This window comes from Pogona vitticeps, chromosome 2 (genome assembly GCF_051106095.1).
Source record: "Pogona vitticeps strain Pit_001003342236 chromosome 2, PviZW2.1, whole genome shotgun sequence".
In the NCBI taxonomy this organism is placed as follows: Eukaryota; Metazoa; Chordata; class Lepidosauria; order Squamata; family Agamidae; genus Pogona; species Pogona vitticeps.
Window position 1 is genome coordinate 219,457,313 of NC_135784.1, and position 14,685 is coordinate 219,471,997.

General features: G+C 42.0%; 1 protein-coding gene across 3 annotated transcripts in view; it reads left to right on the plus strand.

The window, feature by feature from the left end:
* MLLT3 (MLLT3 super elongation complex subunit) overlaps positions 1-14,685 on the plus strand; it is a 299,778-nt gene that overhangs the window by 192,794 nt on the left and 92,299 nt on the right. For 2 of the 3 annotated variants that reach the window (XM_020790344.3, XM_072992060.2), the window contains exons 5-6: positions 2,791-2,910; positions 10,334-10,930. In XM_020790344.3, the coding sequence (XP_020646003.2) occupies positions 2,791-2,910; positions 10,334-10,930 (717 nt within the window). The remainder of the gene's footprint in view (positions 1-2,790; positions 2,911-10,333; positions 10,931-14,685) is intronic. The other variant, XM_078384923.1, reaches the window with a different exon arrangement.

Genomic DNA, 14,685 nt, shown 5'->3' on the forward strand with positions numbered 1-14,685 from the left:
GCCAGGACTATGTATTAATGGCCCATTCTAGTTTCACCAAAAGACTTAGTCTTCATATTGACTAATAATATGTCAGCTGGCAGTGTTAGAATAATGCAAACGTCTGTTTACCAAAGCAACCTTCTACACATGAAACTGAAGATTTTGAGAAGAATTTTCAAGTTTTATGCCAATCACTTCACAGTCCTAAGGGTTTTTCAATAGTCAGGAAGTAATGAGTAACTAACACTCTTTGCAACATATACTCACACAAATTACTTTGGGGGTGGAGGGTTACAACAACATCCATAACGAATTATCTTAAAAACAACTTTCCAAGTACCCAACAGAACAATAAACAACTGAACTGCTGAATACCTCAATGAGAGATGGTGCGCCACCCCAAACCAATCCATTTCTTTCTGCATTTCCATTGCAATGGGCGGGAACATGGTCCAAGGGCAAGTGATTGTGGGAATTGTAGTCTAAACCTTGTGGAATGCTCCCACCCCCCCCTTCGTGAAGCAAACTGTAATACTGAAGCCACTGACATGCTGCCCTTTTCACCTTCACTGAACAGATCCCCAGGGTTCAGGGAGAAAGAGGAGTGGCTGACTTTCCACAGTGTGTTTGCTTAAGTCTCTCTATGACAGTCGTGTGGATTTTGCCCTCAGCACTCTCAGTTCAGTTTGAGAGCTTTCTCTCCCAGAGGATTTACACATAAAGGTATATCACACCCATGTACACGGAAGACAGGGGAAGATCTCAAGTCCGACGTTCCTCAAAGCCATTTAAAGTAGGAGAGGTGAACTTTCTTCCCCCCTGACAGCCAGCCAGCCACAACAGGAAAACAAGAAAAGTCGGAAAAGTTGCCGAATTCCCACCCACCCAGGATGACCCGAGCTAGCCCCATCCATAGAAATCCTGCCACACCACCCCAAACCAATCCATTTCTCTCTGCGCTTCCCTTGCAACAGGCGGGAAGGTGGGCAGGAAGGCAGGGCGGACAAATGGGGCTCGTCTCTCCCTCCCCACCCGGGTGTGAGGCAGTGCTTCACCGGGCAAGGATGGGGACCCAAGAGACCTTTTCCTTCCACCTGATCCACACTCGGTGCTCCCCTAAGGGAGAAAGGGGAGTCGTGGCAGGCAGAAATAGCTGGATCATTTGGCGGCGGCGGCAGCACGGGATCCACTGTTAGCACCAAGGCTGCAGCCACCTTCACAGGTTTGGCTCGCTCCAGCGCCCCCTACCACCCCCTTCTGTTCCTTCGCCCCCATGCCGCCCCTTTTCGTTCTACCATCCCTCTGAAAAACAAAATCGCCCTCTGGGGGATGTTATCACCCACGTTAAGAACCACTGTGCTAGATGATGAATCTGCTACCTAGTTACCTCGGGAATGTTACAGGGACAAAAACTCCAGGATGTGGTAGAAAGTAAAAATCTGCATTTAAATGACCTGAGTGGCCAGAACTGGAAACATACAAATCTTGTGCTTTGGAGCCAGACTCACAAATTGTGCTGTCTTCCCCAAAATGATCTTCAGGGCAGCTTTAGAGTAATCAAAATATGGTTGAAATACTCACACATTCAAATATTGTGCCTTTTGAAGCTATGCTCTCTAAATTTAGCCAATTTACCACTCTACCTGTTTATCCATAGTAGAAGCACAGCAGAGTCCTTTAGGGTGTTTGTGGATCTGTAGTGATGGCAGCTTCTAAGCATTATTTGTTTTATAAATATTTTACTGGGAACCGTGAGCATAAGCTAAGAGGTAAAGTAGAACAACAACTTTACAGTATATCATCCTGCCTTCCCAGACAAATTAATAACATAATATTTTCAAATTAGTAAGTGGAAAAATCCACCCACCTTCGTGTTTCTGTGGACTTCTACAACATTGTTTTATTTATTTTTCTTGCTTTTGTCTGTTTTTCAATTTATATTGAGAACTAAATCAGGTTAATAAAACAGGCTGCAAATTACAGTGGTGCCTCGCACAACGAGTGCCTCACACAACGATGAATTCACACAACGATGCCTTTTTCTGTCAAATTTGCTGCCTCACACAGTGATGTTTCCTATGGGGGATTTTCACACAACGATCTCCCTTTTCGCTCCTGTAAAAGTGTCTTGCTATGTTTGGAAGCTGTTTTAAATGATTGCAATGGTTAGTCCACCTCCTGAAACCTACGCAAACTGATTTTGGTGTTGTTCTGACACTTCGTTAATTTATGATGATTTTTTGAATTTTCTCCATTGGAAACCATTGGATGGTCTGCCTAATGGTTTCCAATGGAAAAAACAAAAAATCATCATAAATTAACGAAGTGTCAGAACAACACCAAAATCAGTTTGCATAGGTTTCAGGAGGTGGACTAACCATTGCAATCATTTAAAACAGCTTCCAAACATAGCAAGACACTTTTACAGGAGCGAAAAAGGACTTCGCAAAGCCATTGGAATGTATTGAGTCGGCTTCAGTATATTCCAATGAAGGAAACATTGTTTCACACAGCGATGTTTCCTATGGGGATTTTCACTCAGCGATGGCAATCCGTTCCAATTGGAACGGATTAACCGGTTTTCAATGCATTCCTATGAGAAATGGTGTTTCACAGAACGATGTTTCACACAACGTTGATTTTTTTTGGAACCAATTAACATCGTTGTGTGAGGCACCGCTGTACACACAATCTGCAGAAGAAATCAGAGCTGTCCACTTGTCCACAGTCTGCTTCCAAGAGCTCTTGCTTTATATCTTTAGCTATTTTATAAACATTACTAATGTGTTTATTTCCCTTATACCATAGATCATGGTAATGTCAGATGGAACATCAGCTGCCTCAGGGCAGAGTCTTCATCTCCCCAATCTTCCAAGTAATTCCCTGTCTTTTTCTGAAGTGAAGAAGAAGTCATCTCATGGGCCAAAGGTGAGGCATAATCTAGTATTAGAAAAGGAGGTAGAAAAGGAAGATCAGATGAGCTCAGATGGTATTGGTCGCCCTGCTTGGTGACTTATTGAGGGAAACTGATAGGGGCAAAATGTCCATGTTGGTTCTCCTTGATATCTCAGCTGCCTTTGATACCGTCGACCACGGTATCCTCCTGGGATGGCTTTCTGAGTTGGGGATTGGTGGCCTGGCTCTTCACTGGCTGTGGTCCTTCTTGAGGGACTGTTCCCAGAGAGTTTAGCTTGGAGAGAGTGTATTGGCCCTGTGGCTCCTTAATTGTGGGGTGCCGCAGGGCTCTATCATCTCTCCAGTGCTGTTTAATATTTATAAGAGGCTGCTGGGTGGGGTCATCCGGGGGTGTGGGACTTTGTGTCATCAGTATGCTGATGACATGCAGCTCTACATCTCCTTTTTTCCAACAGCAGTGGATGCCATTGCGTCCCTTGAGCTCTGCCTTGAGGCAGTACTGCAATGGATGCAGGAGAATGGACTGAGGCTGAACCCGGACAAGATGGTGGTTTTGAGGGTGGGCGCCCCTCCTATCAGTGGTTTAGGAAGCTCCCTCTCTTTTGGGAGGCGACTTTCACCACAAAGAGTTTGGTCCGCAGTTTGGGGGGCCATCTTGATCCAGCACTTACCATGGAGTCCCAGGTAGTGCCTGTGGTCTGCACTGCCCACCTACATCTTTGGCGGATTGCCCAGCTACGCTCCTATCTTGATGTTGAGGCGCTCAACACTATCGTCCATGCACTCGTAATCTCGAGATTAGACTACTGTAATGCACTCTACGTGGGGCTGCCCTTGAGATTGAAGCGGAAACTACACATGGTCCAGAAAACGGCCACCAGATTATTAACTAGGGTGAAAAAATACCATCACATTTCCCCCACTTATAATGGTTGCTCATTCATTTCCACATTGACTTCAAGGTGTTAATGTTTACATATAAAGGCCTAAAGGGTTTAGGACCTCAATACCTGGCAGAGTGCCTGCTCCCACCTAGCTCTACCCGTGTCACTCCATCTAGCCAGGCTGGGCGGCTGAGGGGGCTTGACCCCAAGAGAGGCCCAGAAGGAGAAAACACCACATTCTCAGTGGTGGCCCCTCGCCTCTGGAATGCCTTGCCCCTGGAAATTTGCCTTGCACCCTTGCTGAGAGTTTTTAAGAACAAGCTGAAGATTTGGTCCTTCAGCCAGGCCTTCCCCCCTTCCATTTCTTAATTTCCTAAGTTTTACCATCTTGGTCTTTGCTTATCTCTATGTTGTCTGATATTGTTCCTTTTAAATTTTGTTTTATATTCAGAATGTAAGCTGCCCAGATTCATTGATGGGCAGGGTAAAAGCTGGGTAGATAGATAGATAGATAGATAGATAGATAGATAGATAGATAGATAGATAGATAGATAGATAGATAGATAGATAGATAGATAGATAGATAGATAGATAGATAGATAGATAGATAGATAGATAGATAGATAGATAGATAGATAGATAGATAGATAGATAGATAGATAGATAGATAGATAGATAGATAGATAGATAGATAGAATTGCAAGGTAGATTTATAACTCATTTGGACATTTGAAGTTTCTTTGTGTGCATTTGCTTAAAACTGTAATGGTTTGTACCTGGATCTTTTAAGCCTTTTAGCAGATCCAAAACATGAATGTCTGTGAGGCAATCTCTTCCTTCTTGTTTGGAGGCTACACATAATTAGTGTACTTTCTGTGATTTCCCAAACAGAAACCTCCATACAAGAATAATTTGTGTTTACAACAGAGGAGTGCACAAAAGTTTCATTTTTCTTTCATTTTCCATCTTTTAAGTAACCCTTTGGTGCCCTTTCTTTCACCCTTTGACTGTCAAATTTCCTGTGAAATTTTTATCTAATACGGTTGTGAGGCTTTTAGCAGCCACTCAGAACATCCAGTAAGGAGCAGGGCTTTTGAATCTGTAAGAAGTCCTGGAACTTAGTGGGGAATCCTATTTGCTTCTTCTATGGGTTTAATGTGTGCTGAGCAAATAGTGCCCTCCATCTCGAATTTCTGCCTGCCTGCTTTGCCTCCATCTTGTCTTTTTTGCCTTTGTTTCTTCATTTTGGGGGAAAAATTTACCCATATCTTCGGATATTTTTTGCTACTGACAGGCAGCCTACCTGTGCCAGCTTGCCTCTTTGGGAAAATGTTTTTGCCACCCTCTCCCTATGTTTTCAAGATTTTCTCTCTTTGTTTGTTTGGTCAGTCCTTTCCTTTCTTAAAGGGACGTGGTGGCGCAAAGGGACGTGGTGGCGCTGTGGGCTAAACTGCAGAAGCCTGTGCTGCAGGTTCAGAAGACTAGCAGTCGTAAGATTAAATCCACGCGATGGAGTGAGCTCCCGTCGCTTGTCCCAGCTCCCGCCAACCTAGCAGTTTGAAAGCATACAAATGCAAGTAGATCAATAGGGACCACCTCAGTGGGAAGGTAACAGCGTTCCGTGTCTAGGTCTCACTGGCCATGTGACCACAGAAGATTGTCTTCGGACAAAACGCTGGCTCTATGGCTTGGAAACGGGGATGAGCACCGCCCCCTAGAGTAGACTGGACAAAAATGGTCAAGGGGAACCTTTACCTTTACCTTCCTTTCTCAGTTTTGCTTCTGCCTGACTTGCCTGTTGCTGCCCACTGGACTGAAGGCTGGGTGCACACAGTAATACCAAAGGTTACTGAAAATATTGATAACTATATTTCTCATAATCCTCTCTGCCAGTTGCGGTACTTCCTAGGAGCCATCTCTGTGCATCTTGTTGAGTTTGGGGAGGAGTGCAACAAACTTTTGCAGTAGGTTCTAGGGCCCTGTTCTGTTCTGGATATCGTTATGATTATTCTGCTGACATCCCCCAAGACACTTTTCCCAAAATAGATGTGGATGGTTCTTCCTGATGATGGTGATCTGCTTCTTGAAAACTCACCTACACAATATAATTAAAATTGTATTCTTATAAGATATTTATTTATTTATTTAAAATATTTCTGTTCTTTCTCCTCAAAAGGACCCAAGGTGGTTAACAGCATTGAAACAAACAATGTCAAAAGCTAAAAATATATGTAAATAAGTTATTTACATTTTTAAATGAATTTTAAACAAACAAATTAAAAACTGAATGATAAAAGCAATTCAAAATAATTCTAAATGCATTTTTAAAAAGTCCATTTGTAAGAATGACTTTTTGAGCAGCAGTTACTGAGAGAAAAAATCTGCCTGAAAAGACTTTTCCTGTTTACAGACAGGACAGTGAAGAGGGAGCCAGTCTGGCCTCCTGTGAGAGAGAAATCCACAACTTGGAAGCAGCTACAGCGTCCCTTTCTCATTTCCTCACCAAATTCACCTAGGATGGTGGAAAGGTTCTGACGATTTTTTTAAAGAGGCAGCCTCATAAGGGGAGATGCAGTATTTTAGATATTTGTGGCATGCGTATACTTAACCAGCAATGTTCCTTTCCTGTAACTACTTTTTGTTTTTTGTTTTGTTATTTGTTTGGTTTGGTGAAACTGAATTTTTCTTTAAAGTCAGTGAGTTTGACAATGTAACATAATGTATGTACTGTATATAAAAGTCATGATGAGTCCTGTTAATCCTTTAAACATGAAATTCAATCTAGAAGACGCTAACCTTATGATTGTCATTAATTGCTGTCAGATACATTTGCTGCTGAACCCATTTATTACTAGAGTTTTTGATATCCATTATTTCCATAAAATCTTCCTGGAAAGAAATACTTTTGCCAATGTGATGTAGCATATAGCTTCTACAGTAGTAGTGTTGTTAATGTGATAAATAAGAAAAGATGGTTTGAGTAGTATCAATTTGTGTTTTTGTATGGCAAATATGAGTAAGGATTCTAGGGAAGTATGAATAGATTGTCAGAATAGATTGTCATATGGAAGGAGATTGGTTGAGAAAAGCAAAGCAAAGAGGAGTGGTAAAGAGAGGAGTGATGTAGGATGAGAGAAGAACACTATTCAGCTATTTGTGGTAGGAATCCAGATGGGTAAACATGTAAACAGGGAAAGTGATTTAACTCTCCACACTCCCCCAAAATTTTGGACATTCAACAAATGTGGAGGGTGGCTTTCTGATAATCATAAGTTCTATTACCCATGAACCCTCTGTGTTAGATCAAGAACTCTGGAAGATCACTGTTCCAGTTATGTAGAGTGTGTTCATGGACAGTAGAATCTCTCTTCTTGAGAAAATTGTCCTTCATCTCTGCATGTTGACTAGATATAATGATGGAGGAAGTAAGTCTAGATCACTCTCACTGTTCATGGATTCCTACCAATTGAATAAGATTAGGGAGAACTAGAGTTAAGGGACTGAGATAGAAAGTTAGTACAGGGAAGAGAAAAACAATCAGTGGCATTGTGAGAAATTTTGTGTTGACTGGTAGCAAATGCAGGCAATAGAGTAGACATGTATGATAAGACTGAACGTTATAATTATATTGTGTTAAGCAGGTGCTGTTATACTCTGCAATTGCTTGTATAGCAGTAGTTAAAGAGAATTTTATACCAGCATTAACATTTCACATTTTCATTGTAAATATTATTTGTGGGGTTTTTTTTTCATCTCATTTACTGCCATTCAAGGCCTCATCCTGAGTTTACTAGCTTTAGATCAAAAATTGAGGCCATTTGTGCCAACCTTGACTCCACCAGCAGTTTAGCTGATCTGGGGGTAACCACTGTAGCCACATCTCTCTCTGCCCAACTGGTTCAGTTTAACCCTGTAGCAATGGAAGAAATCCCAAGGATGCTTGCTAGCTCATCCTCGCTTGATCCTTGCCCCATGTGGCTGATAAGAGCCACTAAGGGGACTGTCATTGATTGGATCATGAATATTGTTAATTCATCACTAAGGGAAGATATTCTTCCCTCCCATCTAAAAGAAGCCATTGTCTGACCCATCAAATGTTAGTGATGGACAACCTTAACAACTTCTGTCTGTTTGCTAATATACCATTTCTGGGCAAGATGATCGAGAGGATGGTGGCAAATGAACTGCAAATATATCTGGAGGAGCAGGAGTGCCTTGGCACATTCCAGTCTAAATTCAGGCTGTGGCGAGGTACTGAGACGACAGCAGTCGCACTACAGGATGACTTTTTAAGGAGCAGATGTGTGCTGTTGGGACCCCTAGATCTCTCAGCAGGTTTTGATTCCATTGACTATGGTATCCTCCTGGACAGGTTCTTGGAGATTGAGATCAGGGGCCTAGAATTGAGCTGCTTCCAATCCTTCCCTGAGGACTGTGTCCATAGAGTACAGCTAGGGGAAAAGATGTTGGCCCCTTGGACCCTAAGGTATGGGGTTCCTCGGGGGTCTGCATTATCCCCAGTGCTGTTTAACATCTATGTGAAGCCATTTGGGGAGGTCATCAGGAGATTTGGAGCAAGGTGTACACTGAGGACCGCAACTCTGTCTATTACCGCCTCTACAGTGGATGCTGCCTAGACACTCAGGTGCTGCCTGGCTTCAGTACTGGAATGGACAAGAGCTAACAGGCTCAAACTGAACCCAGACAAGACAGAGATTTTGTTCCCAGATTGGGGGGGGGGGCTCTGAAAAGTTGGTGGTTTGTCCTTAGGCTGAATGGCATGGTCCTTCCATTTAGGGGCCAAGTGTGTAATTTGGGTGCTCCTGGACCTGGATTTATCTTGAGAGTCCCAGGTTACAGCTGTATCCAGGTCAGCCTTTAACCAGTTCAGGTTAATTGTCCAACTGCGCCCCTACCTGGATGAGAGCTCCCTTAAAACTTTGGTGCAGGTCCTCGTCATCTGGATTGATTACTGCAATGCCCTCTACGTAGGGCTTCCCTTGGGCCTGATCTGGAGACTTCAATGGGCCCAGAATGTGGCTGCATCACCTCGGTTCTGGCTTGCCTTCACTGGTTGCCCGTTCTATTCTGGATCAGGTTCAAGGTTTTGATACGTACAAAGCCCTCCACGGCATGGATCCATGTTACTTCTTGATGCGTCTTTCCTTAATGTCATCTTCTTGACCCGCAAGATCATCCCAGTTGAGGCTCCTCCAGGTGGCCACCTCAAGGGAGGTCTACAAGCGGTAGGGCTTTCTTCATGGTGGCTCCAACCTTGTGGAACCAGCTGTCAGAAGAGCTCCACTTAGCTCCTTCACTGCTGACATTTAGAACGCAACTAAAGACTTGGCTTTACAGGGAAGCTTTCCACATCGAATCTGACTGATCACCTATTACTTTTTTCTTCTGCCTGATTTGGTTCCCATATGATTGTTTTGCACCATCTGGAGTTTTTCCTTTTTTTAATGGTTATTTCTATTGCTTCTCATGCTTTTATTTTTATTTATCCTCTGTTTTATATTTGTTGTAACCACCCAGAGTAGTACCTCAGCACTAATGGGAGCAGGAATGAATGAATTTGTATGAATTGTATTTCTTGTATGATTGAAGGAGTGTGCACCTGGGAAAATAGCTCTAGTGGGAGTCTACTGTTGAAGGGAAATTTTGAAGGTGGTTGCCTGAAATGATGAAAAGAGTGCAATAGTATTACTGAAGGGGAAGATGAATAAAGTGTAAGGGTAACAATCACGGGATTAGCAAATGACTATGTGTCATTTGCTGTATTTATACATTATTTTCATTGTATTTTTAGTTTTATGAGAGTTCATTCTCTAGGCTATCTTTTTATCCCACTAGGCCCATTGGTGACATACTTTTTTCTCAGTTTTCACAAGATATACAGTGGTGCCTCGCACAACGAGCGCCTCGTAGAGCGATGAATTCGCTCTACAAGGACGCTTTTGCGATCGCTAATGCGATCGCACAGCGATGGCCCCAATGGGCGAAAACCGCAGAGCGAAGGTTGGTAAGCGGTTTGCTTACCGACCTTCGCTTTGCGACCCGCCGATCAGCAGTTCCGCAGCTTCAAAATGGCCGGAACAGCCGAAAGGGCCAGGTGCAGCGTTTTCGCGCCCTTGGTAAGCAAGGGGAGGGTGTGAAAACGCTGCCGGAACAGCCGAAATGGCTGCGCGCAGCGTTTTCGCGCTCTCCCCTTGCTTACCAAGGGCGCAAAAACGCTGCGCCCGGCCCTTTTGGCTGTTCCGGCGGCCATTTTGAAGCCGCGGAACAGCTGATCGCAGCCATTTTCGTGCCCTCGTTCAGCGAGGGGAGGGCGCGAAAATGGCTGCCGGACCCCGGAAGCATCGCTGAACGGTGAGTTTTCAGCCGATTTGGAACGCATTAGACGATGTTTAATGCGTTTCAATGGGCTTTTCTGCCCCACTCAGCGATGGGCACCACTGTACTGAAATAGAGACCGTGGAGTGCCAGAATACCAGTGTGTGGTAGTATATGTTAACCCCATGTTAACTTTGCAATTTCCATTGTTGCAGGACCCAAGTAAAAGTGTAAGCACTAGCAGCAGCAGTAGTAACAGTTTTTCAAAACCCCATAAATTGACAAAGGAGCACAAGGAGAAACCTTCTAAAGACTTGAAAGAGCATAAAAGTGCCTTCAAAGAACCTTCCAGGGAACATAACAAATCTTCCAAAGAATCCTCTAAAAAACCCAAAGAAAATAAAGCTCTAAAGGATGAAAAAATTGTTCCTAAAATGGCCTTCAAGGAACCCAAACCTATGTCAAAGGAGTCAAAATCTGAAAACAACATACTTACCATAACAGGTGGACAGCAACAAGAAAAGAAGGCCCCTACAAAAAGGCCTCCTGGTATGGATTCTGAGGAACTGGTGGCCAAAAAGAAGAAGAAAAGTGGCTCGGAGACTTTATTTAAAAGTTTTTCTCATACTTCCTCACTGATACTTAGTTGTTCTACTGCTGACAAAAAACAGACAAAGGATAAGTCCCAGTTTAAAACAGGGAAATTCAAAATGGAAAGTGAGCCACTAGAGAAGAAACATATATTACCGCCATTTGATGATATTGTGGACCCTAATGATTCCGATATGGAGAATATGTCATCGAAATCTGAAGTAAGTCTTTTTATTCTACTTGGGTTTTTTAACCCGTTTATGCAATACAGTGCTGTGCTTATCTTCTTAAAATAATTGTAATGTTTAAATATGCATGTGCATATATTTTGTTGTGCAAAATCTTGAAAATTGGCTGCAGCTACTTGCATTTTTAAATGTTTTGGTTGGTTGGTTTATTCCTAATCATCTAGGAAATTACATCAGATTGCTGTTGCTTTATTAGTTAATTGAACAAGAATGTGTGTTAATGGCAGTCTTTCATTATGATTGCCTCTCCTTCCTAGATCATTTCAAGCTTGATTCATACAGTCATTTTCATGGTCTCCAGGTAGTATTAACCTAAATGTGTAAACTATGTCCATTGAACAATGTTTTGCATTGGCTTGGCACTAGATGAATTTCTGCTAATGATGATTAAGCTGTGTCAAGAGAGCATAGTTGTATTTAAGCATCCAGATTTCTGATGGGGAAGAACAGAGACATTGACAATAGTTCCACTGCCCTCTATTGCCATTCTTATCTTTCACCAGTTTGAGGTGCATTATCTGTAGCAGGAAACTTTGTGTGTGATTTGGAGCTTGAATGCTAGCATTATTGAGTGAGGGCAACCTCATATAGTATATTGCAAGTTGAAAATGTAAACTTGTGAAGGTATTTTTATGTGTCATTAAAAACAAGTGTTTATAGAATACATAAATTTGATGGGTAAGATACTGAAAAGCAGAAATAGGGTGGGGGGCGGAGAACAGATCATCTTTTTGGATATCATATGTGCTGTTTCAAGACGTGGTCCTTGTCAGACCAAAGAAAGGACTTTGATAAATGCGCCTCAAAGGTTAAGGTACATGTGTCAACAGTATTTCTATTTATTTATCTATTTAAAATATTTTTACCCTGCTTTTCTCCTCGAAAGGATCCAAGGCCTTTTTAAAAGAGGGGAGATGAAATGTACACAGTCAGTTATAAGTAAGGGTTGAAAAAATTACAGCAGACCAAAATTAGATAGATAAGTAAATATTAGTATAATTAGTCTGATTAGAGATGGAAAATAAAACATTACTGTTAACTTTTTTCCCTTCTGTCATTTGAAACCAGTAGAGTTGCTGATTCAGTCTTCCAAAATTGCTTTTACCACAAGAACATGGTTCTTTCTTGCTGGGCTTATCAAAGTATGCTGTGATATGAAATATGTTGTTTTGACTTGTGGTGATCAGTGTTTATGTTAGTGAAATAGGGTCTTGGCACCCTTTTGTGTCATTGCGGGGGGCAGTGTCATTGTGTCGTTATGATTAAACAGGTTTTGATCATATGTAACATAGCATTTCTTGTCATCACCTTTTTAAACTCTGCTTCTCCTTTGCTTTTACTTAATGTGTTTTCCACTTTTGTTATGGTTTTCTCTTGGAGCAGACTTTGTTCCTCCACTTTTCTTAGTTCTCAGTTGTTAGTATTATTGTGGTAAGTTGTGTCCAAATGGTCACCAAAGGTGGAGTAGTCTTTATAAACTAGCAGCAATGCAATCCATAATGAGGCATTGCGAGAACATGCCTCCAGAGTTCTGTGGGTGGGACAATGATAATCTATCACTTTACATTTCTGCAGGGCATTTCCCCCTTCCCCTCCAGCCTCTCATTCTTTGCATGTATGTTATGAAGTTACAGTGAGAATCAGCAGAGGGTGAAAATCCAGATTATGTGTGTCTGTTCAAAAGGAAGACTGAATGGCCAAAGTAACCCTGTACAAGGAGTAACCATGAGCAGCATGTTCTGAAATCCAAAATCACCAGGGAAATGAGGCTGCCTAGAAGAAAGGACCTTGGAAGATCAAAAGTGAGGGACACTTTCCTCAGACAGAGAGCCCAGATCAGCAGATTCCAGCTAAGGAGAGAGGTCAGGGTCTTAGTCTTAATCTGAGGAAGGGCCTGTTTGGAAGAGGGTAACTAAAAAGGGTTCCCTTCTTGCTTTGTTGGGAATGTCACAAATAACAAAGTTCCTGCATTAATCCTCCCTATATAACTAGCAGTACTTGTAATTATTATTGCTGTTCATCATTATTGCTGTTAATCTGTAATGAGTACCTTCAGGTCAAGATTACTCATTTGGATGGCTGTTGAGACCAAATATAGCCCTATGTGGCATAAAGACAATGCTGAGTACACAGTTGAAGTGCTAGTATGCCTTCAGTTTTGCTGCACATATGCCTCCAGCAAAGGCCTTAGGGGAGATGGAAGAGGAGGAAGCCTAGTTTGTGCACAGCTCTGCTCTTTTTCGCATGTACATCTTGTGCCTTGTATGTATGATGAGATCAGGAAAGGAGGGATTAATTATGGTGTTACAGTAGCCAAGGGGAAACAGAAGCAGGAAGATTCCCACACACACACACTTATACTCAAGGCCAACAACTGGGCATTTGCGCAAGTGAAAGTGTGCAGGCAGATCTCTGCTCCTCGGACTCCCATTAAGATGACAACCTACTCCTGTTAATAGTTGCATTACAGTGGTGCCTCAGTTTACGAACTTAATCTGTTCCAGAAGATGGTCGTAACTTGAATTGGTCATAAGTCAAAGCACCATTTCCCATAGGAATGCATTGAAACCCCATTAATCCGTTGTGGCCAGAAAAAAAAAATCACACAAAAAACCTCAACAACACTGCAAGCCCCATCGGAACACATTCGGGACAGAAAAAAACCACACCAGAAAACAAAACAGCACTGGAAAAAAAATAACCAAAAAACAAAACAAAACAAAAAATCACAGCACAGAAACATAAGTCCCCCAGTCCAAACCCACGCTACAAAACCCTGTATGTACTCACTTAAAAGCAGAAAGCAGCACCAGGCAGTCCGAAGCCTCTCTGCAAACGTGCACACACTAACCTTTGGGCCAAAAGAGCTACAAAGAAGCAGCCTTTTTGCCTACAAACGGTTAGGAATTTAAATTCCCCGCCTTTCCTCCCACCTTTTTTCTGATTGTAACTCAAAGCTCTGGTCACAAGATGAAGCAAAATTGTGCTGCCGTAGCTGGTCGTAACTCGAATTGGTTGTAAGTTGGCACGGTCGTAAGTCAAGGCACCACTGTATCTAACTGAGGGAGATGCTTGTTAGATGTAAAGATCAGATTTGAAACATAAAACCAGTCTTTAAATCTAAACAATACAATGGACTTGTGAAGTTGTTAATTGCCACCTTTTCCTGAACTTAGTATCACATATTTCTTTATGATCATCATGAGCAAAACTTATTTGTAAAATGAATTTACGTTCTCTTGTGAAGCATAATTGCTTGTTTATTTTATTTTTATTTATTTAAAATATTTCTATGCCACCTTTTCCCCCAAAAGGACCCAACGCATAACTTATGTAGCTTTGTGTGACATTTTAAAAAGCTATGTACAATATGTATTTCTTCACCTTAACTTTCCATAAATTGTAGCAAGCAAATAAGAATATCTAAACCAAAGTCTGTGTTGTATTGTGCCATTGTGCATCACTTTTCAGACAGTATTTTTTGTTGTTTGGTGTTGTTGTTTTTAAAGTAATTACTGAAGAGGCTACAAGGGATCGTAAATGTTATTGTGGTGATGTTCATTCTGAACTTCAAGTATATATCTCACCTAGAGATAATTAAAGCAATAAATAGCTTAGCAATTTAATTTTGGGCATGTCTATTGAGATGTAAGTTCTGTTCAGTTCAGTTCAGTTTACTGAATATAAAACTGCAACCTCAGTGTCTGAACAATTTCAGGTCACATGCC